The sequence below is a fragment of the Orbicella franksi genome, chromosome 4, assembly GCF_964199315.1.
Source record: "Orbicella franksi chromosome 4, jaOrbFran1.1, whole genome shotgun sequence".
Taxonomy (NCBI): domain Eukaryota; kingdom Metazoa; phylum Cnidaria; class Anthozoa; order Scleractinia; family Merulinidae; genus Orbicella; species Orbicella franksi.
This window is the reverse complement of record NC_138148.1, coordinates 32,488,774-32,516,686: the sequence shown is the minus strand read 5'-3', so window position 1 is coordinate 32,516,686 and position 27,913 is coordinate 32,488,774. Positions and strand designations below refer to the sequence as shown.

General features: G+C 39.5%; 2 protein-coding genes and 1 long non-coding RNA gene across 7 annotated transcripts; all 3 read right to left on the bottom strand.

The window, feature by feature from the left end:
- Positions 1 to 563: 563 nt before the first annotated feature.
- On the bottom strand, positions 564 to 10,110 carry LOC145485712 (uncharacterized). Its single transcript, XM_081464334.1, has 5 exons — positions 10,095 to 10,110; positions 8,825 to 9,235; positions 6,281 to 6,497; positions 3,374 to 3,654; positions 564 to 1,811 (listed from the first exon to the last, which is right to left on the bottom strand). Exons 1-5 carry the CDS (start codon positions 10,108 to 10,110, stop codon positions 1,627 to 1,629), a joined length of 1,110 nt encoding a protein of 369 aa, XP_081320460.1. The 3' UTR covers positions 564 to 1,626.
- A 126-nt stretch (positions 10,111 to 10,236) lies between these two features.
- LOC145484060 (uncharacterized) lies at positions 10,237 to 20,116 on the bottom strand. Of its 5 annotated transcripts, none has more exons than XR_014048976.1 (4): positions 18,948 to 20,116; positions 18,103 to 18,134; positions 15,269 to 15,318; positions 10,237 to 10,333 (listed from the first exon to the last, which is right to left on the bottom strand). It is a non-coding gene; the product is annotated as an uncharacterized LOC145484060 (long non-coding RNA). The 5 variants fall into 5 exon arrangements; XR_014048980.1 differs by lacking the exon at positions 18,948 to 20,116 and adding an exon at positions 18,220 to 18,509; XR_014048977.1 differs by lacking the exon at positions 18,948 to 20,116 and having other exon boundaries at positions 16,530 to 18,509.
- Positions 20,117 to 25,087: 4,971 nt separating this feature from the next.
- LOC145485448 (D(1)-like dopamine receptor) lies at positions 25,088 to 26,851 on the bottom strand. The gene has a single exon (XM_081464116.1). The coding sequence runs from the start codon at positions 26,849 to 26,851 to the stop codon at positions 25,913 to 25,915; it is 939 nt and encodes a 312-aa protein (XP_081320242.1). The 3' UTR covers positions 25,088 to 25,912.
- Between the last annotated feature and the right edge of the window lie 1,062 nt (positions 26,852 to 27,913).

The window sequence follows — 27,913 nt, the reverse complement described above, 5'->3', positions numbered from 1 at the left end:
AATAGTGATCTAATCGGCTTCACATATAAAATGAAGAATACAAAAGCAAAAACCGACACAACGTAGGATGATTTTTTGAAGGTGTACTGTATTTCGGCTGGCCAAACCAGCCTTCTTCAGGTACAACCTGAAGGCTGGTTTGGCCAGCCGAAATATAGCAAACCTTCAAAAAATCCTTCTACGTTGTGTCGGTTTTTGCTTTTCTGTTCTTCATTTTATATCTAAAAGATACGCAGGCTATGACAAATTGACTCAATAAAACCATTATACACAAATTTTGTCAAAGATCTTATCAATGTAACTTGTAAAAGGACAAAAATAATTTTCCATAACAATCGATGATAATCGATACCAATCGATGACTCAATGGCTATCGATTACTATCGGCAATCGAGAACTCACGACTTTTTTCCCTATCAATTTTCATCGATTACTATCGGCAATTCATATCAATCGAATGTTATCGATTAATATCGATTATCGGTTTATCAATTGACTACGCTTGATATACCTCTCGAAAGCGTTGCATAATTTTTATTTTATTTTATTAATTCGAGAGGATCATAATTAAAGACCCTTGGGAGATGGAGTGATTGTCAATCGAAGCTGAGAGGAAGGAAAAACTCGACACATGTTTAGCATCTCATGCGAAGACACGACAATTTTATTTTCGTGCATTGTGGAGCTTACAGCAAGTGTCGAGTAAATAAACAGACCTAAGCAAATAATCAGACCTAATGAGACATAAGGTCTTGGTCTGAGCTTTTGGAGCAAAAACTTGCCTGTATCTAATAAAGAGATTAAATGGAAGTGTCTTTAATTACTTGGAAACATAAATGTTTTACATATGCCTGCAATAATCCCACGTGTTACTCACATGTACAAGTGACATAGGAGATCATCGGACTTTTAAATAGGAGTTAAAAGTCGTCCTTTTAATACCGCTTCTTGTGTTTACATCACCACCAAAATGACCACAGTTAAAGTTATTCCAGTATTTTGAATCAAACTTTGAAAAACATGACAGGAAAGACCCGTCAGAAAGAATTGACATCTCTACAACGCGATTTTGATGCTTTTAGGTTTGCTTTTAAAATATCTGACAATCTTCCCGGTCCATTTCATATGGGAGTCCAAGAAACGAAAGATACACCTGACTAACGACAAGGAAATATAGGTATTCCTTTACATGTTGCTCAAATTATCGGAAAGCTTCTGTAAGACAAGATATTGTCCTAAATAGTCTCGTAACTGTCTTTTATATCGTCTGAAAACTATTTCGTGCGAGAAGTTTAGTTTCAATCACCACGTTCTTTTCTAATAATTAGTCTGCTTGAAAATCTCATTGAAACGACTTTATGAAGCAGTGAAAACACTTGGAAGATATTTCTCTCCTCTGGTCATAGCTCTCGTTGTGCTTCCTGGTCAAAGACTTCACTGTTACTAGCTACTTTTCAAACCGAAAACCTGAGCCATACACGACGTCTTTGCTGATTAATTAAGTGCCATAAAAAGATTTTAAGAGGACTAGTTCCCCCTTTTTAGAGTGTATTTCACTTGTGCAGTTCATTTTATGTTTTATGGTGAGTTCAGCTGTTTCTGCTCCGAACTTGTAGCCAGCGATGATTAGGCGGTCACTGAATCTTCATTCTTCAGTTCAACAGTTGCTACGTTTTGACGGCTTCGGCGAAACACAATAAGCACGACGGCACTCACGATAGCGACGGCCAAGAGAGCGCAGACAGCCACAACGGCGATCACATAGGAAGGCAAAGGTGTCCCCTCATCCTTGCCAGCCGCAGGGTCTGATTCTATGAAAATAATGAAACGTCATGCCAGAAATTATTTAACATCTCACTTTGATTGCATAGGTTATATTTTCGATATAAAAATCAAGCTTGGTAGCAATAACTACGGCTAAAAGACACAAAGAAAGGAAATTTAACAGTTGTATTCGTATGAAGTGGAATTCCTGGAGATTGATTGATTGAAATCGATACTGAAGGCGGTCTAGATTTTTCCATCTAGATCGGCATCTAGACCGGTAATGTTTTGCAGTGAAAAAGTTGCAAACTAAAATGAAAAATCATTGACTATATTTATTTATGGAAGTGCCAAAAAGCTTGATGAGAAAAAAAAGTAAAGAGGACTAACAAACTTTGGCAGAATTAAATTCAGCTCATCGCCGTTGGCAAGCAAAATGTCAGTTAGTACAAACCAGTTACATCTTATTAACTGAACTTAGTCGGTCTGCATGGGAGAATCTTGACCTCGGTCGTGTGTACAGACGTCACTGCGTTCGAACTGTACTTACGACCTCGGTCAAGATTCTCCCATACAGACCTCCTGCTCGGTTAATAAGAGCTAAATAATAAGCTTTGTGACGGAAATTGTAAGATTGTACTGTGCATGTGCAAGAACTAACAGTTGTTCACGACGCATTCACGTCCCCAGAGGCCGCGCTCCTTTTGGTCAGCACCAAGAATCGCGACCTCTGGATAGGTCCAGTGCGATTCAGGTTCTGATTGGCTTTGCAAACACAATAGAATGAGACTGGATCCAATCAGATTTGTCAGACTTGACTCTGAGCATGCGCACAACGACGGGAAGTACGTGAATCGCGGACTTCCGGTGTTGGACCCGGCCAGAAGTCGTGATTCTTGGTGCTGACCGAAAGTAGCGCGGCCTCTAGGGACGAGAATGTTCACGACGTTGAACACATGCAACCTCGTTCCAGCTCTCTCTCTCTCTCTCTCTCTCTCTCTCTCTCTCTCTCTCTCTTACAAGGGGGGCAGAAAAGAAAGAGAGAGCCTGGAACGGGGTTGGAACATATGGTTCATCTGAGATTAAACAGGGTTGTGTTAGGCGATCCAAGTCTTCTTAACTTATTTCTACATCGATAATTGACCGATTATAACAGTCATATTTCGAGGCAATCCAGAACTCGTTAGTGCAAAAACTTTTACCACTGACATAGACACAATATCAACATCTTAACTTGATCGCTCATAACCTTCTTGTGGGGGAAAAAAACATTTGAGAATGGCTACAAATTTGCCAATGTTGATGCGGAAAAAATAGTTCATTCTATACAAAATATCCAATGCAAAGCCAGAATGAAAAACATACCCTATATTTCAGACCAAAATCGTCAAAATCGATACCCGTTTTTCAGACCCAGATCGCTGAAAAATCATACCTTTTAGGGCCGCACATACCTATATAGCCCATATAAGGGCTTTCCCCGCACTTCCCCCCACCCCCCCTACCGAGACCTTCATCTTTGGGGTTCCTATTTCAGGAGTTTGTGAAATCATCTTATCTACTTGACAGCCTTTGCTTAGCTGAGCACAGGAGTTCTTTAAGCACAAACCTTGATCGGGTTTTCGGATTTGGAATGGACCAGCTGTCACGTAGAATTCTGTTCGCTGGATTTGCTCAAGAGTTTCACGTCTCTTTCGTACTGAACTGCAGGCAGTGCATTCAGTTTGGCAGACGGAGGCAGTATTAGATGATAGGCAAACAATGACCGCAGCCCTGAGGTAAACATAATCACCGGTACTTTGAAAAGGGTATCGGAAAATATCAAATCCAAATCTGTCCTCTGAGTCGGTGTCGCAGGTGGTGGAGGTCACAACCGGCGAAACTGCACAGCTGCGTAAAGAAAGCAGAGCCATTAGAACACTTCAAGGGTTATTAAATTCATTAAATCAAAACCTGTTAACTGCGTATTGGAGGAAATTATTGCTTGAAGAAAACAAAAATAACTACTACGTCTGTATTTTTCTTGGATCGAGCGGTCCTGGTTCGAGCCCTGGCCGAGGACATTGTGTTGTGTTCTTGGACAAGACACTTTACTCTCATAGAGCCGGCTCTCCACTCAGGTGTATAAATATGAATGGCGAATTTAATGCAGGGGGTAAACCAGCGATGGCTAGCATCGCATTCAGGGGAGAGTAGAAATACTGCTAATCGCTTCATACTACTGAAACTGAAGATAAGCGCCGGCCCGATGGGCGATTTGGTTCGCGAATGTAGACTTTTTAATACATTGGTCCCCCGCCCCTGTTGTCAGGGTAATTCCTCTTAAGTTATTTCTAGATATGCGTGTTGCGCAGACTGTTCACGTGACCTAAATCTGCGCAACAGGTTTGACTATTTTTTGACGCTTGAGATTTGCCACATTCGGGAGTTACCGTAAATCCTCGAATAAGCGCCGGGGGCACTTATTTCAAATTTAGGAGAAGACGGGGGGCGCTTATTCGAGAGGGGCGCTTAATCGAGGGGGGCAGCTAATTTAATTTTTCCTAAATCGTGCACTGACATGATCATTTTTTTAAAACATCATCTGCACGCAAACAACAACATTAGCTGTTTATCGACGTAAAAGGCTGATCCTAAAGTTTAGATCGCGGCACAATTCGAAATTCAAGTAGTCACAAACCGAAACAATATACAAATCTAATACTACAAGACGAAAACTATACATCCTTTGCTGTCTCATTACTCGTCCACAAAATGGGAGGAGGGGAGGGGGGCGCTTAGTCGAGAGGGGGGTGCTTATTTTAAAGACTCGTACACCACCAAGTCATCGATTACATTGATTCTCACTGCCTGTTAAAAGAGAATATCTCAGGCTTCAGGAAAGGACACTCAACGACTACTGTTCTATGAGGGATCAGAGATGACATTATTCGCGCCATGAAGCGAGGAGAAGTTACCCTCATGGTACTAGCCGATTTCTCTAAGGCGTTTGATACCATCAAGTACAAGACTGTTCTTGAAAAGCTCAGCCTGTTGGGCTTTTCCAAGGAATATCTTAAATGGACGATCCAATATCTTACAGGAAGGAAACACTTTGTGCAAGTCGACGACAAAACGTCAGAGCTTTGTAGGGTGAGTTTCGGCGTACCTCAAGGTTCTATCATGGAGCCACTCATTTTCAATCTCTACGTGGCTGACCTTCAGTCATATGTACGCGGAGTTAAATGTCATCAATATGCTGATGATACCACATTGTACACACACTGCAAACCAGCAGATCTTCAATCAACTCTAACTGAACTTTCTGCAAGTATAGGCAAATTGGAAGCGTGGTCACGTGAAGCAAACTTAGTCATTAATCCTTCCAAGACTAAGCTGATGTTATTATCTACTCCGCAGTTATCAAAGGTCCATCATTTAAACACTGAAAAGTTCGACATCACAATCAACAGCATCCCCTTGGAACGAGTGACCACCACTAAATTATTGGGGTCTCACATCCATGAGCATCTGAACTGGGAAGGAAATGTCAGACAAGTAGCAGCGTCCTGCTATGCTACTCTAACAACCCTAAGGAAGTTAAAGAACATCCTGCCTTTCCATATCAAAAAGAATTTGGCACAGGCACTGGTTCTAAGCAAGCTATATTATAATGACATAGTATACCACTCACTCCCAGATTATTTAATGAAACGTCTCCAGAGAGTACAAAAGGCTACAGCTAGTTTTGTGCTTGGTAGATTTGTGTCGTCCGAAGACATCCTTACGAAACTCAAATGGCTTCCCGTAAAGGAACAACGCGAATGGAACCTACTTAAGGCAACTCACAAAGCCCTTCACAACCCATATTGGCCAAGTTATCTGAAACTTAATGTATTTCAACACGAAAGATGCTTAAGATCTAGTAACAGCATTCAGTTAGAGAGATCTTTAATTAATAATACTCTACAGGACCAGACTGCAAGTTTATTTAACACGTTGCCCAGCAACGTGAGGTGCTGCCAAGACTATATTAAATTTTGTAAAGACACCAAAAACATTATTTTTAAGAGAGCTTTAGAACACCTGGCATAATTTTAATTATTTATTTATTCATTTATTTATTTTAGCATATCTTAAAACACAATTTTATCTCGTTTACATATAGATAAATTCTTAGATATCTTTTAATCTTTTTACAATTGTAAATTTAGTTAGCATCGGGCAGGCGAAGAGCCACCCTGTGGATATACTGCCCGAAATGCCATTATTATTATTATTATTATTATTATTATTATTATTATTATTATTGGCCGATAGGAAGGGCGCTTATTCGAAGGGGGCACTTATTCGAGGGGGGCGCTAATTCGAGGATTTACGGTACCTAAAATAACTTTCAAAGAGATTAACTTAAGAATAAGGCGTATATGGAGGATTAACCCTCTTACATGTACTCTTCATGCTGTCTTGGAATCGTTTAATCTGAATTAAGAACGCTAGCAAAAATGGTCAAATGTTATGAACAGATTATACTTACCCGTCGTCGATCAATACATATTCATAAGGGCCTCCAGGAGCATTATCAAGGTCCGCAACGACCTTTCGCAAATGAACATCCAGATATTCCGGTACACCAGCGTCATTAGTAATCATTACCTTGCCGTATACGTCAGTACTCAGGTCAATGACGGAAGTAACTTGAGAATCATCACTGGCGAGGTGAACGGTGAACGTAATTACAAAATCCGCAATACCTGAAAAGGAAGAACACATTCAGAATTCTATGGCCTGAAAAAAAAAAAGAAAAAAAGAACGGCTTACAGTTAAATTGTAACCTTCTAATATGTAAGATATTTCTCGACAACGGACAATTTGTGGAAAGGAAATGTGTTTGTAAAAGGTTGCTGTTACAACTCTGCTTTTGAGCTGGTGTATTGCTTGTTTTAAGAACTGCTTCATTAGACTCATTAGAACTCAGTTAAGTCCTACGTCCGCTTCTTCACTCTCAAAATTATATCTTAAAAGATCCATGATGACTTGAATGACATCTACAAATATTTCAAGAAATAGGCCGAATGTTGTAATATTGTGAAAGGTGTGTTGTTAGTTTTTATAGTTTATCTTGGCTGAGAGGGTTGTAAAGAGATAAAGTGAGAACTAGCTGGGATAAGCCTTCTATAACTGGGAGGATGGAATTTTATGCACTGAGTCTGGATGGTAAAAAAATCTGGGCATGGGTCGGAAAATAGTTTTAAAGCAATTACTAGGTCTAGTGCTTAATGAAACCGTTGAAAGATGTTATTAAGAGGGAGTACACACGAAAACACGCCATTATTTCAAACTTTTTTTCATGGCTAAGATTTAATTCCAAACCATGGCAACGTATACATTTTTAGAAAGTTTAAAGACCAAAGATTATGAAAAAAATATATTTTTGTGCCCTGGAACTGTATTGTAAACTGACACTGGCTGATTAAATCTGCCACCAGCACCTGTTGGGGAATGCCAGGGTTTACTTGAGCAAAGGTAACTCCCGTACAAGAACTGATCAAAATGACTAATTTTTGCATTTTTTAAAAGAAGACAGATAGCTTACTGTTTTAAGTATAGAGACTTTTAAAAGGAATGGTTACCAGCCAAATCTGATACAGAAAATCGATCGCGCGTACGTTTCAATGCATAACTTCGACAAAGTGCACTGCATGGATTGCAATGTTCTATGTTCAAAACACAAAACTCATACTTAGAAAAACAAATCCTGGAAATTTCAGCTCAATTGACAAACCGTTTTCAAAATATCTTTTCGCAAAGGCAACTGAAATAACTCGTTTTGAGAAAACGAGCTTTGAATTTACAGAAACAGAAATTCTTAAAATAAAACTTCAATACCTTAAGATTCAAATTCCGGTAAAAACAAAGATCTGAGTTTTTACAGAATTTTAGGTTAACCCGCGCCTTAAGTTTAGACCATTTTGTTGAGGCTCATTGCCAAGTGATGCTTATCCACTGCGTGTCTAATCGCTTCCTCTTGCTCTTCTCTACACAATTATTGTTCGGGTTTTCAGATTTGGAATTATAAAATAATGCCCACAGCAAGAAAGCAGTCAGCAAAAAAGAGATCAAACAATGAAAGGAAAAGTAGATTCTACTCGATTCTACCAGGTTATTTTAAATTAGTACTAGTTTGGGGCTATCTTCGCGAAACGTCAAACCGGCCGGGAGCGTTGACAGGCATCCGTGTTCATAACCAAAAGTTCTCGTGAATTTTTCGGTAGGCCGCCCGAAACAGTCGAGTTGCGAGATATCAATTGAGACACTGGAGCCGAAACTTTCTTGGAATTCAGTCTCAAGGGGAAAAAACGCCGTTAAAACTTGAATTTTAAGCATTTTATGACGCAATTTCTGTGGTCTACGACTACGACTAGACTACTAGCCAGATCGAGTTTTCTATTGAACAATTTGATTATGAGCTCGAGATTTCTTTCTTTTAGTATAAACCTACTAGTCGTTCGAAACTTTATCTAAATTTTCTTCACAGACACTTCGAAAACGCCAAGAAGCGGCCGTCATTTCGTTAACAAGCGCACACTGCTACGCTACTCACTATTTATAACAGAATAGATAGTGAGTATCATAGCCAATCAGAAAACGCCATTCGTGATAGAACGCTAGTAGATTCATACTAAGAGTGCATAGTCAACGAGGCGTAGCCGAGTTGTTTTAACAGACAGTCTAAAGGATTACGCCACAAAAATTACAATTTTGTGTATATTTAAGCCCAAAATTAAGAATAATTTTCAATTTTAAGACCAGCGCGCGCGCGGCCGTTGTCTACCAGCGAAAAGACCACCGATAAGAACCGATCAGATTTGCGGATTTCCAATAGAACACAGCTGAGAGACTTCTAATAGAGTGTAGATCGTGGATAAAATAGCTAAAAATGTTTTCTGTCTTGAAAATTGCAGAAATTGTAATATGGATTGAACGGAGTACCACATAGAAAGATGAAATTATGCAGGAGGGAAGCTGGAATATCACAAAAGTGGTTGGTTGCTATTCAAGTTTATTGATTTTGACTTACCTGAGCCACTGTCTGTTAATGAATGACGAGGTTCAAAAGACGCCATTATGTTTTCCTGTTCCCTGTTGTAAAAGCACTTGACGACGTAGTCGTGGTCATAAGCGAAAGTTACAGGATAGGTGGCGGAACCAGCTACTGCATCAACGGAAATTTCAAATTTGTATTCAAATTTGCTACTGTCGGGAGTTATAGACGGGTCGCCGGTAGTACAGACTGAGGCGTTAATATTGGAGTACGATACCACGCCTTGATCAAATGTCGGCTCACATGCTTCATCTGCTATACCGTTTAAACGCCAAGAACGTTCGTCAGTGGAACCTTCCCATTCGACAATATCAGGTATGAGGATCGTAAAATTGATTGATGAGGCGTCACTGCAGTCTATTCCGACGATAAATGCTTGCACTTGACCTGTATAATACGCGAAGAATTTATTTTTAGGTTATACATTAGCTTATATTTCACACATTTCGCCTTGCTCAAACGAAATGGGCGCGTTTAACCTGATTTGATCACAAAACCCCCACCAACTAACGTGGTAAAACTCGGAAGTTCCTTACAAGGAATCTGTTCCCCTCTCCTGCATGTTACTCTCTTTTTGCTATAGACAATACATTACTTTAGATTTTTCCTATTAGACGGGATTTACGAAATTGATGTTAAAGAAAAGTTCGTTCTTTTTCTACAAAGTGAGTTAAAGACTTTGAGTTTTCTCCTAGAGGTCTGAAAATCACTCCAACAAATGGGGTGAGAATAGGTAGGGTACAGAAAGGAGGATAAGAGAATTTTATATCGCCTGCTTTAGAGATATTTTTGTCGAGGAAACAAAACATTTAGACTGAGTTGCGGCCCAAAGGATGAAACTTTCATTAGAACCCTTATTTTAAGTTTACAACTGCATTACGACGAATCCGTTACCGAAAACTAAACTAATCCTTTTTTAATCCTTAATAAACCGGTTTACACGGGCCACATTAACACGCGCATTTTGTTTTTCGTTTTCTCCCCATTGAATAAAAACTGGATTTGAAACCAAAATAACATTTTTAAGGAATTAAGACATTCTGATTTTCCGTTTTAGCGTCTGCTTTTATTGGAAACGCTTTGGAGTGTGTTATCGAGTGCAAAAAATATTTCATTTTTAGTAAACGACTTTTATTATAACGACTAACGAGGTTGGTTTATTTGGCTGAATATAATGTGTAGCGATCGCGTTGTCGATTACCACCAATGTTATATTTTTGTGTATTTGTTTGTTCTTTTTATTGACTTAAAGGAGTTACCATTATTCACCTGTGAGGAGGTGAATACTATTTCAAACTAGAAACTTGTAAATGTACTAAATAGAATATTCCACTTGATACGCCACGCAGGAAATATCAAATGGCAGCTGGATATTAAGACATACCTTGGACGACAGAAGCTCCAAACAATAAAAAAACAGCAATGACCAAACAGAATGTCTGCTTCATTTTCTCGTCAGTTCTTTCTTTGTTTCTTGTCTTAAATCTGTTGCAGAGACAATAACAACCTCTATTAAAGATAAACGTTTATTTCCTGGTTTGAATGGAAGGCGGGGTTGCCAAATGGTTGAGCCAACAGATTGAGAAGGTCTGGCTCGTGCAAGCGCTGTACGGGTCAGTGAGCAGTGTTCACGGGCGAGACACTTTACTTTAACTATAGTTTTCTACAATAAGGTTTTGCCAAAGGTTTTTTTCATTATTATTATTAACAATATCTACATTACCTTTATAATACGTACAAATAATACTTACAATGCACAAGAATACAACAAAAGAAAAGAAGAATCCTGTTACATTCACTACTATAACTTGCAAAAAGTTGCGTTATATCCTACAAGGTACCGAGAAAAGTATAATACAGCCCCAAGTTACAAACTTCTTGTCAATTAAATTTTTGGTTTTGCCAAAGATAAATATATCCAGTTCTTTATCGTTTTATGAATTATACATTTACATTCGAGTATACTCAGTTCAGAAAGCGAAAGCCATTTTTTCGGCCACGTTTGTTGACAAGAGTTAAAAGATCAGCGTAATCAGACTTTTTATTACAACGGGATTGGAGAATAACAAGTCATCAAAATTATCATGAGCTAACGTTTAAAAAAACAATGTGTATTTTGATTGTGATGAGGATGATTGTTTTCAGTGAATAGTTTTCCCTGCCTGATAAAAAGCTGTCACAACTTCGTAACCTTCGTTTGAAGTCGCCTCTCACCGCCTAGGGTTACAGGTTAATTTTGTAGAGTTCACTGTTTTGCTATCACTCAGTGTAAACACGGTCTGTTAGTCAGAATCGAAGGGTTATCTTCCTTCAAATTATTACTGTTTTTGTGTTTCAAAAGGAAAGAGTTAGTTTTATTGAAAAATACACCACTCGTAAAATTCATACTATTTTACATCCGGGACCCAAGTGGTGTATTTTCCAGTCCCACTAGTGAAGATTTCGACGACGTCATTTCCACCTTTTCACAGTTGTTTGTGCATACAGTCAGTTTGTCTACATAATAAAAAGAAAATTACACGGTGGTATGGCTTGAAGACGTGAATTTTATTTTCTCGTGTTAGAAACAATTTTTTCACACTCGCTGCGCTCGTTCGTAAAATATTGCTTTTATCACTCGAAAATAAAATTATATCTTAGCGCTGCCGTGTAATATCCTCTATATATCCGACAGCATTTCTGCCCACGAATAACACGATAAACAAAAAATAATAATAATGTTTTTTTTTTTATTATTATTTAAATTTTAGGGCAATAGCAATTGCCTTAATTAGCATAAGCAACAAAAAAAGTGAAGGATTCTGGTAGTTGTAGTCGAACGAGGCCATCATGCAAATTGCCTATTCTCATAGACACGCATGCTGAATAGGCCATTTCCAAGTTGCCTTTTGTCTCTGTGTCAAAACGGGTCTTCGAGGTTCATTTTCATGCAAAACAAACTCATTTTCACATGAAAGGTTTTGCACCAGGACTCGTTTTGAAACAGAGGCACGAGGTCACTCAAAAATGACCTATTTCTTTCAATCACTTGATATTTGAAAACAAATAAAAATAGAGAGAGACAGGAGCCATAATCGGGGACGGAGACCGTAAGCGCGCGCCATTTCTAGTATTGGGGTTGTCCCCATGATATGGGACAATAATTCTATTTTTAGAACAAATTGCGCCATCGCCGGAGGCACACGCGCGTACATGCTGCGAGGATTTTTGCGGATGTCGCGCGGAAGAAATGGCGTCCGAAATTCCTGAAATTTTTCGTGTTTTTGGCCCACAACTCAACGCGTTTACGTCTGTTGGAATTTTGCTTAAGTATTTTCGTCGTAAGCTGCTCCAGTTTGAGTGAAGTAAGACAGTGTCGAATTTAGGTATGTTCCGCTTTAAGCTTAGATATATATCGCTGACCAAGTTGTGTTCTGACGGATGCTTCTTTTACATGAGCTGTACATTACTCCACTTTAAATCTCACATATGTTGAAGATTAACAGCTTTTCCATTACACAGCAAAAAACAGCTGGATATGTTGAGATATAGCAGAGCTTCAGGACTTCATAGTTTCCTAGCTCCACTTGCCACACGCTTGCGAGGAATTTGCCAGTCTATCACGACCGAAAGGTAAAACAAAATAATTGCTAGTTGGAGTTTCGCCTGAATTGTGAGCAACGCTTGACGTTTCATCAAGGCCCAAAAACTTTACGTCCGTAGAGACTGCTCAGTTTTATTCGTGTAAAAATCCAGTAAATTTTCTGTTGTCGATGAATGAGAGCGCCCGCCGATGCATGTTTTGTTTTTGTACAGTCAGTAAACATGACAAATTGTACTTCCGCCGCACTTTCGTGTGAAAACGTACATCGAACTCAAACAATGACTGTATAGTTTTAAATATGTTTAAGATTGATAAATGTTTGAGAACATATTAAAAGCTAAGCTGAAAATATGCGAATAAAGCAGAAATAATCAGCAAAGTTACGATGACGCTTTCTTTAATCAACTTCGAATAACGATTTCGACTTTGTTGATCGAGTTTAAAATATCAAAACTCCTTGTCTATTTTCATTTTCGCAATGTAAAACTTCACTATGCTTATGCTGAAGAAACACACATGATGTTAGTAGCCTTTTTTGCGTTCGTGAAATTTGTTGCAGCATCTCAGCACAAAAGATAACTAAAGAAATCTTTGTCAAGATTTGCTGACAATTGAAAAACCGACTCGGACTTGAAAGTGCACGAGCTGCAGTATGCAAATGAGCTAATTGTACGCGTCAGACTTTCCTTTCAAAAACTTTTGCAAACTCACCAAAGAAGCAGAAACAATAAGAAACCATCAAAACAGGTTTTGGTTATGATTAACCATTGTCCGAGAAACTCACAAATTAACTCGATACCAGAGTAGAGAGTTTTCTTGCTATATTCTTAAGTCAGAACAAACGCAAAAACATACGCGTAAGCTTACAACTAGCGCGAGCAGATCTTATTATTCATTCCCAGCGCGAGATTGAAGTATTGTTTTCGACCCTGAAAAACCCACCTTTTCCGTTGGCTCAGAGCATAAAACTACATATAAGCGCCCTGGTTCTTAGTCCCTGCCTTATTCCCTGCCATCGCTGTGAAAAATACGCAAGAGAATCTCTCAACTCTCACCATTTGATCATGCAACGTGACAACATCCACGCGAGAACCCCGGACATGTGCGTGGATCCGCGCGGGTATATGACGTCAGGATGGCGCAATTTGTTCTAAAAATAGAAAAATTGTCCCATATCATAGGTACGCGCGGATCCCAAGACTTACGGTCTCCGTCCCCGATTATGGCTCCTGAGAGAGAGGAATCCTAGAAGTAAAAATGTGGTTATGCTCAAACTCTCTCTCTCCTCCATGGTAGGGTTGCGCGATCTTCTAAGATTTCCCAAGTTGAAATGCGTTCTTCGAGTTTTGTCCTTTGTTTACTAATCAATAACAAGGCATGCATCGATAGGAATAAGTGAATTCGGCTGCATTAGAATATTCCATTAGTAAACGCAAGTGAACCGCGGCCCGCTGGTGGCTTCACTTTTGAGGGTAGGTCGCGCAAATTAAAATCAAGCCTCGTTTCGTGATATATAAAAATCACTTTGGAATCAAAACACGATTACATCAAAGCAGGGGTTTTCTAAGGCAGACAAAACACAGAGAAGTGAAAACGAATTGTTCATGAACTGTCTTCTACAGATGTAACTTAATTTGAATGCATTCCTGTCCCTAAAAATCCGGAGGTGTTTGAACTTGTTAGCAACTGCCTATTGCAGCATTTCACTGGGTTAATCCGGCAGCTGCATTTAAACATAAAACCTTGTTACTTGAGTGATTGTTTTTCTCAGCTAGGCCATCAAAGCACACTGAGTCCCACCTGTTTAGCATTAGTTGAATTAATTGGATTTTCATTGACGAAGACACCCCAACTTGCCTATCTTACTGGGGTATTTAATCACGTAGACCGTTCCTGTTCTCTAAACATTGTTCAAGTTTCTTTCAGGTCGTTTATCAGTTACTGGAGATCAAAACTTAAATCTCAGCGGCGCTCTCATATGTGTTCTCTGTAAAAGTCAGTCTTTTAAACGCTTGAATGGCAATCACGCAGATTAAAAGTTAACAAATGTTTCATATTCTTCTAGGACTCTAAGTTTCGCTGCTCTTCTGAGTTACAGTTTACGATTTGACATTCCAAAGTAAATTGACGAACGGACAAATAAAAAGATCAGCCGGAAGCACAGAGGAAGATGCCAACCAATGGTTGGACTTTTATGAGCGCATCACAACCATAAATAATTGAACTGCGGAATTACAACTGCGCGCTTTTCAGTCCTCTCTACTTAAAAGCGTAGCGGGAAGTTGGTTTCTGACATTAAGCAATGCTATCATCAATGATCTTCCACACCTCAAAACTGCTTTTAAAGAGCGATTTGCCTCAGGTCCTCACGAGTATACTGGATCAGCTAAAGCCTGCTTGGATGTCGAGCCACTTGGCCTAGAGTGATGTCAATTTACTATTGCAGCCCTCGACAATTTTGATTTAACACACGCTTTACAGTTTATGCACTGAAATTTATTGAAAGGTCACCAAAACTAAAAGGTCGTAGCTACATACCGATAAAATCTTGTACGCACTTGGAAGTTAAATTACTAGGTCCATGGTAACTCTTCAAACAGAACAACACGAAACAAAACGTGCAAGATTTGGTTCGTTAGTTCACGCAAGAACATGTACTAACCAAAAAATGGCAGCTCATGGATTGTCTTTGGAAAACAGTTCACCTGTTCACCACTCTTTGCTGAAGGAAATGGGAGGGGTGTGTTAAGAATCCGGCCCTATCTGAAATGTGGGTTTCCTTTTTTTTTCTTTTTTTGCTCTTTCAACTAATTTAAGCAAAAAAACTTAACACTTACCAGTGTTGAGACTCACTTCTGCTTGGGAGGCTTAGCCAAACTGCCGGTTACTGAAAGCAAAGAAAAAGAGAGAATTACAAGCCGTAAAAACTTTGATTCACGCGCATCACAAAGGCAGTTACCTATCGGAGGTCCTTGCTGAAGTGCCCTGAATGGGCCCGTATTGCCGTGATAAGTATTTGTCACAAACAATGGTCCTTGAACTTTTCAGCATTGTGGAATTCTCTATTCACAGCTATTAGTAGATTTATTTGTTACCGCTGGAATGTTCTTATTAGTGATGTGTACAAAAGGACAAGAAAATAATGCTAGCACGGGTCACTGAAGACGGCAGGATGCAAGTTCCTCCAGGCACAATTGTATTCTTTTGCATTCCGCTGAAATCACGAGAATCTGCATGAATAGGCCTGTTAGAGGCAAAAAAAATCGTTTACCATGATACCGGCTAGATGGGAAACCGGCCTGATGTTATAAGATAATTTTTCTTGCTATTACAAAACAATTTCGCCAAATTTGACAAGCCACGCCGAAAATTAAAAGTGGCGACAATAATTTCATCCGCTCGGTTAAAACTCGTCTTAAGTTTTAAGTGTTTTTACAAGTAAGGACAGAATATGGCGGCTTGTCTTAGACTGTCTTGTGTTGTTGATGGGATCGTTAACAGACAACATCGTATTTAAAAATTTGGATTTTATTTGGAAAAACAAAAGAAAATACTATTTACAACCATCAAGTTTACAAATGACGTCTGACAAAAACTTTGCTGTGTTGTTTGTTGCGCTTACATTCCGTTGCCATATAAACATGACGGAAATTTCTATGTACTATCGTTTGCTGTTAATTGCACTTCAATCTCTCACTATGAATCAAGTAAGTGTACGAATGAAATAGAAAGATTTTATAATTATTTGACTGACAGCAACAAAAGCTTCGTGGGCACAGCGAGGGAAGCAACATGGCGTCAGTGAAATTATATTTTCTTTAAATTTACTCGCGTTGTTTCTTTGCAGCCTTAGGGTAATTGATTCTTTCCTAGAATCTTCGTGGATTTGTTGTGTTTTGGCAACGGTTTTACAATCAACACCAGAACAAGGGAAACAGTTGAAGTATTTCAGTTCAGCTCAGTCGACGATGTTGATTCCAACGTGCCAGGAAGCTTAAACTGAAATGAAACCTTCTGTTGTTTATTTTGATAATGTTTTTTGAGTTCAGTTTTAAGGAACACTTTTCTAGAATGCTAGACTCAAAGAGCCTTGTTTACCTCCTCTCCAGGACCTTTGGAACCCCGGGGAGATGACGTCCTTGCTAACCACTATTTGCAGCCTTTATTCCGCAAACTGACTAAACAAGAAAATATTTGAGGAAAAACTTGTTTATCTATTTCTATTTTCATTTGGTAGTAAAAGTCATCTTTCGTCAGGCCAAAAATCTATACAACATAGAGCAAGAAAGGTGATTGCACTTGCTGTATAACTGAGTCGCAGTCTTTCCCTGTGTATTTATTGACGGAATATTTGGAAATTTGTTCCCAGCGTAGCAAAAACAAGTCGAGAGCTGTTCAAGCTGATTTTTTATCTATCACGGCATCATTAGTCCTTTTGTTGCGTTATAAATGCCATAACATTAAGGAAAGTTTGTTTTGGACTAGTTTATCATGGAGTTGGTTTTCGCATTAAATACATAACGTCTTCTGACACTCTGAACACTGACAGTCTGCCCTTAGGGCAAAATAACAGTCTAAGACCAAAAAGCAACGACAAAAAAAAGTCCTAAACAAATCACAATAATTCACCACAACAAAGTATTTTGTGGTTATAAAATACGTGTACTATTTTAGCAGTCACTATAGCACCTCTTTAAGTATGCGCTCAATTCCTATGTGCCGAGCTTACTAAGTCGAACATTGATTTAATCTCTGTGAGATACTCTGTGAGATACGATTAACTGTCATATTTGATTTGAGGTCCAGGCAAAAAGCTAGTTCAAATGTAGCTCACAGACAAATTAAGATGTCAAGTTCAGGGCCACTTCTAAATTTGTTGGTCAGGAGCGTCAATCAACCTGATTAATTAAAACTCCATTTTCTTTTTTCAGTAAAAATTTCAACGGATGACCAGTAGTTTTTCTCAAAGTTTGTCAACGGTTCTGGGTACTTACTCACGTTTAACAAGTTGGACGCTCTCATGTTTCACGAGCTGTGATCGTATGATCGCAACGAATCGAGCTCCCTGAATTGTATCGTCATTACTATCTCAATGATATTTTCCGCTAGTTTTCCCAGTTCTGAAGAATTAAATGAATGTGCAAAGTATTTCTAGGCAAGCGAATTTGCACTCGCATTCTCTTTCTTTCCACTAACTATGCCTTGATAGAAAAAATTGCATTATGATAGAACATTACTTTGATGGTGTGTTTAAATGGATTCGCTTGGTTGAACAATGAAGACCATATATTTTAATTTTCTGATCATCGAATGCGTTGCGGACAAAATTTCCAACACTTTTGTTGCGTTCAAGCGCAATATTTGCAGATAATATTACGTCGCCTCATCCTATTTACGCCAAACAGCAAACCATCAGTGTACAAATCATATATGCATATTAGCGGTTAGGTCATTACGAAATCATTTTCATCAGAGACAAGGCCATGAAACCTTAAAGCATGAGCCAAGGCAACGGAATGACCTTGTACTGAGGAACAAAACTACACAACATCAAAACACATTCGATGAGAAAAGTTATATAATTTGTGTTCATTTCGCAATAACGATTAGGGAACAGAACAGAGAACGAAACAAAAGGAGTTTAAAGTGATCTGAAACGACACTGACTTACCACGGAGCAATGAACTCAGGACTAGCTGGCTACTGTCAAAAAGAGGGAAAAAAAAGGAAGTTAAATCCTACTGAGAAACTTTTGAAAAGACTCATCACAAAAGTTACGTGCACATACCTCTCTGAGGGTCAACTGAGCATTGAAAGCTCTTTTGATTAACTTTACAATAGTGTCCCCCGAAAACAAAAGGAATTGAAACCGTGATCCAACAACAAAAACGGACATTGTTTATGAAATATAGAAACATTTCATCTTCCTAATTTGAACGATGCTATCCATCGGATAAATCGCTATCTGGTAGAGAAATGTTGATAAAACAAACCACACTATCCACTGGATAGTGATTTATCCGTTGGATAGCGTTATCCACCTTTCGAACAATCTGGGCCTGTTGTAAATATAGTAACATAAAAAACATTCTTCATTCTCTTATTGCAAGTGTTTGGTATTTCACTGGAACTGAGGTTTTGACGTCAAAGTGTGGTTTTGGCTGCATAGCAACATAAAGTCACCATGTCGTGAGTTAATGCCTGAAGTCATGTCTTAAAAATAAGAACAAAGCACCCCATTCTCCTTCTTACGTCAACTGAACCCAATTGCACCCACGCTTTCTCGTCAGTCAGAGTTTCCTGCGCTTTCTAGATGAGAAATAATGTGAACGATGAGTTTACATAACTTTAAAGACAGTTTGCAGCTGCGGTGCAGTCAGAAAGTGAAAGAATTCTTTTTGTAATGACTCCAGCAGTCATGTAATGTGTAAATGCGTGGGTGCATGTTGTTGTGTAGGTTTCAAAACGAGAAAACATCACGTGTATCTTAAATGATTGAAAATGCAATACACACACCTCTTCACTCTCCTTACATAAAACTCAGGAGTAAATGAAGTTTTCTTTTTTTTTTTTCGATAACGAAAGGTCATGTGGTCTGCGCTCGAAATAACCCAACACGCCATGACTTGTCTCGGAATGAGTTACTGAATATTATTTTTAGCAAACGTTTTTGTATCGTTCTTCAGAGTTATGACAGCTAAATGATGAAGAACCAATCAGGCTGTAAAGTAGAAATATCTGAAACAAATACCAGTTTTGACAGCACCATGGTAACGATCGAAAGATTTGACTTTGTTATGTTTGTTTCAGGACCCCCTCTAAGTTTATGAGAAAACTAAGTTTCCATTGTGGGAAGCAAACAATGAATGAACAAGGCAATTTGTTTGTTTTGTTACGGAAGAGGGAATTTCTTTTTTTCTACCATAACTGGCAAGAGAGTAGTTACAATAAGATACGATGTTTTAACGAAGAGTTTAAAACTAAATTGAGCAATGGGATAAATAATACACTCATTAACAGCATTAAAACAATTCAGTTTCTATAACATTTGCGTTTTGATAGTTAGGCGCCTGAATTCCTCAGCTGGGTTTACGACTCCCGGTGCTTTATTTACGCATACTTATTTCTGAAGTGTTGTTAACAAAAAATCCGGCATCCACTTCTCTTTGATATATATGTATACCATACTGCATGTTTTTAATAGTTTTTGATTCACACAGCTGGCATTAATGTACATGTTTCTTTGGATCGATCCCTGAGTTAAATCACCGTAGCTTTAAGATAAGTTTAAGTCCACGCCGCTTTCAATGAAAGAAGAAAGATGTTGTGACGGGAAAAAGATTGAATAATGAGCACTTTCAAGAGTCATCTATCGAGTTATTTTATTTTCTACACAGTCCTTGTAATCTTTGTATTAAAGATGTGTAACAACCCGGTCGTTACCTATTTTCGCTGTTTACAATACTCGGCAAACTAAGCCCAACCAATACTGCACGCGCCTAACATCGTAAATATATCTAGCTTTATGAATAAGAGAGCATAAAGTGGTTTTATGGAAACAACAAACCTGGGTGCTCGGCATATTCGCTTGGCTGAATACCAATTGGCGCCACCAATCCGTACGAAAATTAGTCAAATGAACAGTTTTGTGTAAGTTGAGGCAAACAGACACATTTAATGTTTCATATGCTGTATCGCGCCTGACTGTATTTGCTAAACATTGCTGAAGAAAAATATACTACAATAATATCACTAATAATGAAAGAGAAATTGACTCTGAATGGCAAAGCACTCATCAGGTATTCAGACTTAAGGCATCAATTTGTTATTGGAATTCAAGATTTCTTTGCATAATTAGTGCAGCCGACTTGCAGAGCACTGATGGTTTCCGAGTTTTTGTCACTTAAATGGACTTGGCTAGATGTAAGGAAAAAGGAAAATTTTGTTAGAAAAAGTTAGTTGACTGAAAGACCCAGCAAAAAGTTTCACTTTGGGCTCGTTAATTTGAATATTTCTCAAAGCAACCTTTCATGTGTTATTTTGTTTGCCCCAATAAAAAATGTTTAAAGGCACTTGAAGAAGCGGACGTTGTTTATGAAGCCCGCCAAAACAGTGAATAAGTCAAGATCTCAACTGCTATCATAAACAAACTATTTTCTGCTTGTAGCAAACAATTTCAACCAAAAAAACTTTGTGTTTGTTCCTTCAGCCAATGAATTGACACTTTATAAGAAACACCTTTCGCGCACCATCGAGTTTGCTTGGTTTGATACCAAATGCTTTATGAGCGACACGTGAGAAACTCTTGTTGAGTGGAACTATTAAAATTATAGCAGTCTCACGTTTCGTTGTTGCTAACCGAACAGGTCTTCTTTGGGAGCACTTTTTAGGCACACAGATTATTTTCACAGTTTCAAGGTGCATGAACTAATCACGTGCGAGTGGAAAGTTCGAGATGTTGTTTCGCAAGTGAGTGTTGTTCGCCTTAAAGAGTTAAACTACTGATAACTTTGAAAACGCAACTTTATTTCTACAGTTATGCCTCCCCTCTACAATAATCCGTCACGAAAATGGAGCTGGTTCGAAAACGCCTTCAAACCTTCAAACGCCGCCGGCTTTGCGTTTTATTGTGGACGGAAAACATTTTGAAAACGAAGCTTTTCAAAAAATAACGATGACGTCACGATAATCACGTGATTTTCCTCAAACACAAATCCAAAATGACCGGTGACCGTTGCGTTTTTAAATTCCTGCAACATAGTGTGGACGGAAAACATTCGTTGCTCTTTCTGAGTGAAAACGCTGTTTTCAAATTTCCCTGGCGTAGTATGATAGACCAATTTCGATATATTAATATTCAGCTTGATAGAGAGGCCTGGAGGACACAAACAAAAGAAATGAATAAACATGCTCACTCAATTTCCTTTGTTTGTGTCTTCTAAGCCTTATTGCCACGCTGAATTTTAATATATCGAAAACGGTCCATTACGTCGATGGGGCCTTAGTCGCTCATGACTCGTGACACGTTCTGCACCAATTGGGAGATAAGTTAATAAACGTCATTTACATTTTGTGTGTTTGTGTGCAAATGTATGAGAAGTATTGAATGTGAAAACCTCAAAAAGTGCCGAAACAAGTCCGAGTGTTTCAGTTACGAAATACTGATAATCAATCAAAGAACGCCGAGCGATTTTGCAATACCGGCCCACTCATGCGATTAACACATCTCTCAACGCTTTTGAGAATGAAGCATGTAGAAACAAAAGGAACCATTCAAATTCAATTCAATGGCCCGGTATCCTACAGTCTGGCCTTTTGTTTTTCAAGATCACTTTGTGAAATTCTTATGTCGCCTCGATATTTTCATTCATGCCTTGAAAAAGATGAAACGAACATCGAAACGTCGGACTACAATAATTTTAATATTCGTTGGGTTAAGCGAACTAACAGTTTGCAAAAATTGATGCCAGTACCTCGCCTAATCATGCACAAAAAAATGCCCGTGGAAACAGTATGAAAAGTCGATGGATTGAAATCGATGTATATTATAAAATTTCAGGTTAAAAAAAAACAAAAAAAACAAGCAAACAAGCAGATCATGAGCTCAGCTACAACCTGGTTTGATAGCCATAGTTTTTTTTTTATTGATTCTCAAAGAAGTATTTGTCTAATTGTCCGTGTTTAATTTACGTGGGCAGGGAAAAAAATGCATCTCAGACGAATAATTAACAAAAAGACCGACACCCCAAGGGTTTGACGCTTACGTCTACAGCAAACTTCAGTGGCAAACATTATCTCTGATTTTATGTTCTTTTCTTCTCTAATCAAATTCATGTACGACGCATAACTTAAAAGCAAGTTGATCATGGGTTCGGCTTCAACCTGGTTTGATATCCATGGTTCAGTTTTGATTCTCAAAGAGGTATTTGTCTAATTGTCCGCATCATGACGTGGGCTGAAAAACTTGTATTTCAGACGAATATTAGCAAAAAAAGGATGGTTGAGGCAGCGTGGCCGAGTGGTTAGGGCGCCGGACTTGAAATCCGGAGGTCGTGGGTTCAAGTCCCTCTCTGATCACTTAGCTGGAATTGTTTCTCAGTAGACCCTAGTTCAACTCCTCGGTCATGCTTGTAAATAGCCAACAGGTTTGCCTCCCGCCGGTTGGGATTTTTAAGCCTATTACGTTTAGTTCATTATATTTGTTTCCTCCATTTTTTTTTTTGAAGGGTTTTACTATAACAATAGGACACGTTCTTAGAATGGACCATCATTTCCCGGGGGCACTCCCATTAGAAAAGGCCGGGGTTACCCGTCGGAAAATTTGAATTAAGCATCCGAGACCAGTCTGGGCGGGGCTCAAGCTTTATTTGACCCCTAAAAGATACCACTTGAAACGGAACAGGCTCGGTTACCAGCCACTGTTGAAGAAAAATGCCCGCGCTAGTAGACCAGACTCGCGATTATTATAAGTCCTTTAATCTTGCCGCTTTTAACTTATGGTGCCGAGTTCAATCCGTGAGCCTAGGGCAGTCATAAGTCTGCTGAATTACTTGATGGATAGAGTCCTCCTAAGTATGTGAGCAGTTCCAAGGGGGACGGTCTTCTGTAGCTCTGTTATTCTAATATTGCCTGGGATCTTGCCGATGTAGTTTTCTGTTCCCTTCTTGACAAGCCCGAAAGCTCCAATGATCACTGGGACAGTTGTTGTTCTCATTCCCCACGTTTTCTCGATTTCAATCTCAAGATCTTATTATTATTATTATTATTATTATTATTATTATTAAAAGCTGCTTCGACAGCTAAAAATAGTGGCGTTTTATCATGAACACCCTATGTAAGTCCAGAATCCTTGATTTAAACAACTAAGCGAGACGACGAGCGCTAATTCGCGACCTTTCATAGGGTAGCCCCCCCCCCGGGCATCGACATCCTCGAATCGCCCTCACATGGGTACTAGAAGGTAAAAGGAATCAGAGTCGATTGCGAGAGAGGGGGTCATTGGCCCGTTTCTCGAAGGTCCCGGGAAAGTTTTCGTGCCCGGAAAGCAGTAGCAAAATCTCAAACCTTATGATTACAGAGCTGTTTTACTCACATATTCTTAATATGAACAGATCGAAGTTTCCATCATACAAGAAGTTTTAGGTGTATACACCTTTCTGTTTTTAGATACAGATTAATTAAAAATAGCTTTGCGGGCACGTGAAGTTTCCGGGGCTTTCGAGAAACAAGCCCCAGCCTGCCCAAGGCACCAAACCCTCTCTTCATGAGCGTGGACTTCATCCCACTAAAACGACTGCATCGAGCATCACCTGTTAGAATGCAGGTTTAGTGATCAGAATGGTTGAAATTAGAACTAAGTAAATTTATTAAATACGAATTATTGACATGGCGTGAGGTCTATTGACCATTTCTTTTTTTGCGTACGTGCTTATGGACCGAGACGGAGTGGACGTCCATAAACGCAATCCAGCCATCTTGACCGAACTGGCTTGGTCAATAATTAAAGGATTTATTCTCACACAGGACGGGATTCGGTTCATCTATTGTTTCACGGAGCTAGCCATTTGATAAGCAAGGTAACTAAATAACTGGAGGTTTAGTCCTTACGCCCTGGGGTTAGATAATTTTGTAAGAGGGTATGGTCGAGGTTATAACTGGGAAAACTTACTAATTTACAGCCGGGGGGGCCCATAGAAAAAGGACGGGGGTACTCGTCGTGCCTTTTAGGGCTTAAAAAAGCAGTTTTGATACTTCTGAGGGTGTTCATGCTCAAAAGGTCCACAGCGCAGGATTTGATTCATCTTGCCCGCTCGGGCAGCCAATCACAGCGCAGGATTTGATTCATCCTGCCCGCTCACGGAGCTAGCCATATAATAAATTGTGTTACAAAACAGTTCTGAGCGGAAGTTTAATCTCCAAAACTTGTTTACTGCTTATGTCCTTTCGAGGTACATTGTTCTGCGAGGACAATAGTAATTTTACATAAAAAAGTTGGTTGGCGGGAGGATTAACCCTCAGATGTATAAGCGAACTCATACCCCCACCATGGTACAAGGGAGGGGGGAAAGGAGGCTGTGAATAGAACCCCTTGCTCGGGTTTTCGTTCTGAAAAGGCATAGCGCTGTACACCTTGTAAACTTACATTGAGTAGACTTAATCCTGCGCCGTGATTGGCTACCCGAGCGGGCAAGATGGAGCTATCTTGCCCGCTCGGGACCTACCCGCCGTGTCCCGCAAGAAAAATTTCCGCGAAAGCCATATAATAAATCCTTTATTGACCAAGCTTGTTCGGTCAAGATGGCTGGATATTTGCGTGTTTATTGTCCATAAACACGCAAAAAAAGAACTTGGCCAATATCCAGCGATCTTGCCCAAACAAGCTTGGTCAACAACCCATACAGCACTAGCTTGCTCTACAAGACGATACCGTCACATGACGTCATTTGACCCGCCATTTCGGATTTCACTATTTTCTTAAAAAGTCAAGAAATAACGGAAGTTAATTTAAAATTGATCCAGAATGCTTATGGAATGTAAAAATTCACCAATTTCTGCAATTTTACGACGAAAACTAGAAAAAAATTGAGAATTGTGTCATTTTTGGCCAGATCTACATGACATTGCGGTTGCCATGACAACGTCAAAAATCATGGACACACAACAGACCGTAATTCAGCGTAGCTGTGAAGCTTAGAGGATATAAACATAGGAAATTGAATGACCATGTTTATTCATTTCTTTTGTTTGGGTCCTCTAGGTCTCACTATCAAGATGAATTTTAATGTATCGAAAGTGGCCTGTTGTCATACTAAAATTTCCGCGGAGGATGAATGAATAGCTACTGAAAGTTTCATCCCCTTAGAGTAAAACACCTTATGGACGGTGGCATCCACCCCCCTCCCTTGGACGTCCGAGGGTTAAAGACTTGAGAGGGGTGGGGGGAGAAAGACATGTAAGATTTAGACATACACTTTTTTTAGGCACGGTTTAGAAGATTGAGAAGATTTAGAAGATTGAGATCTAAAAAAAACTTAGTTACATCTTTGCCGTGTGGAAGTACGAGGAAGACAGTTGGCGATTTATCTCATTTCTAAAGTTAATAAAAGATCAAATGGCTCTAACGTTATATGGAAGGCTTTTCCACAAATGTGCCACACTGTAGCAGAAACTACGTTTTAAAAAATCGGTACGGGCCTTAGGCAGAGCCAATATGTTTTCAATATTTCTGAGTCCATAGTCCGTGCTGAAGGTTTTAAATAGGCCTTTCAGGTACTCCGGAGACTAATCATTCAAAGATTTAAACATTAATTTCAATTTTGCTTTTTCCTTCTGATATAGAGATTATCCCATCCTAGCTTACCGCGGAGGGCGGTAGCGCTAGAATAGTAATCACACGTAAGATAGAGGGAGTTATAATTACCACTTCTCAAGAGCAGAGAATCACGTACATTTTTTTACAGCACCATGAAGGTTTTTGTTCTTTAGCTTGTTAATGTCGACGTCGCTGCAATACTTGACCGAAAGGTTGCGTACGGTTGGACGAAATTCCAGCAACCACTCACCAGCGACGAAATAGTCTTGCTTATCTCGGCATCGCGAAACGCGAACAGAAAGGGGTTGAGTGCGCTGTTGCTGTACTGCATGCATTTGACAAATGCACCAACACGGCCTATATCCACCGGGGCCAAATCACAGGGGAAACAGAACGTGAACACGAGCACGCCTATCACGTGAGGAAGCCAGGTCACGAAAAACGCGCCACAGAACATTGCCAACGTCGTAGCTGTTCTTCGCTCGCGACGAATTTGACTTCTCAAGCTTCCTCTGGTTCGGTCCTCTTCAACTGCTGGTGCAGGCTCCACTGTGTTACGAACCAGCGACCTGGCGATCTTGAAAATTAGCACGTTTAACAAAGAAATGACAAGCAACGCCAAGAAAAACACTGTTAAAAGAACGTAGAAGGGATATTTCCCGCTGGCGCTTGGCGTTAGAGTGAAATTGAGGCAGGAAAGGGACAGAGACAATACCCACACCACGCCCAAAACACGGTAATAAAAGTTGAGGGGAAGACGCCGATGCAGGAATGGTTTCGAAATGGCCATGTACCTTTCCACTGTGACGGATACCAAATGGAAGACTGAGGCAGTGCCACTAAAAATATCCAGTGATATGTAGAACCTGATGAAGAGTGCACTGGAGCTCTCTGTCCTCAAATTCACAATGTACAAGGGAACAGCAATAGCGCCCACAAGCCAATCTGATAAGGCTAAACCGACTATGAACACATTTGCACTCGTCCGCAACCTGAAGTTTTTTATGTATGCGGCAATTGTCAGGGTGTTTCCCACCACAATGAAAACCATCAAGATTAATATGAAAGCGTCTCGAAGGATCTGCTCTCCTGTCGACGGCTCATACATCTTGCGCTGTTAGGCTCTGTGTATCGCATGTGTAAAGGTTGATACGTGATTGAATGTTACAGCAGGAAAGGCTTTTGCACACTAAGAAGGAATCATCATCTCGATTGCTATTTATCTATTGAAAGCAATGCGGAAATTTAAAAGCCTGATAGAGTTTCCATACATTAAATTGGGAGAGATTGCTATATTTGCTAGCCATCACTCACGCCACTCGACGTTAAAGAGAGGTATTTAAGGGGGGTCGCACCCTTGCTCGGTGAAATATGTTGGCTTTGGTAAAAGGTACTGTCAACACGTATTTTTTTTAGAGTGCGATCTGAAAAAAAATAGGCTATTTCGGTGAATTAGGATCAAAGAATCCGATGGGTATTTTTGGAAGAAGATTCTTGACAAATGGCCTAATGATAACAAATATGCATTAAAAATTGCCAAAATCTTGTTTTTGTAGAAGAAAGAAAAGCTCAAAGTCATTTAAAGCTATTTTCCAAAATACAATAGAAAGTGAATTATTTTTAGCATCGAAAGAAAATCAAAAAATGGATCGGCTGTAAACTCAATTGAGAAAGGTAGGTAGTATTCGAAAAGAACTTTCAAGTAAAAGAACGTGACCGCGTCGACGGCTGGCAGGAGTTCCTAATTACCCCCAATTAATCGGAAAATAGAAACACGCTAGGAACACATGTGAATATATTTCTTCGACAACTCATGCTCAAGATTGTAGTTTCTGGGGAGCACGAATGGCGTAGTGGTGTCAGTGAGCGCTCGCCTCCCACCAATGTCACTGTGGCCCGGTTTTTTCGATTCTGGTCCGGTGCCATATGTGGGTTGAGTTTGTTATTGGTTCTCGCCTTGCTTCGAGGGTTTTTCTCTGGGTAAGTTCTCCGGTTTTCCTCCCTCCACAAAAACCAACGTCTTCAAATTTGAATTCGACCAGGATAGAGGACCTGCATGAACACCAGGTAAGACTGACGTGGCTTCCTCTCTATTTCTTTTATGTTGAAGAACACTTAAGATTGTACAAAAAAGAAAAAGAAAACTCCGGAGGAAAAAGGCATCTTCCCC

Bases quoted from the DNA above. Each gene is read 5' to 3' on its own strand.
- LOC145485712 (XM_081464334.1), bottom strand. The intron at 3,655-6,280 runs GTAAGTATAATC...TTCTTTACGCAG, and splicing joins TATGTATTGATCGACGACGG to CTGTGCAGTTTCGCCGGTTG. The intron at 1,812-3,373 runs GTTTGTGCTTAA...TTATTTTCATAG, and splicing joins AATCCGAAAACCCGATCAAG to AATCAGACCCTGCGGCTGGC.
- LOC145485448 (XM_081464116.1), bottom strand. From the start codon at position 26,851: ATGTATGAGCCGTCGACAGGAGAGCAGATCCTTCGAGACGCTTTCATA.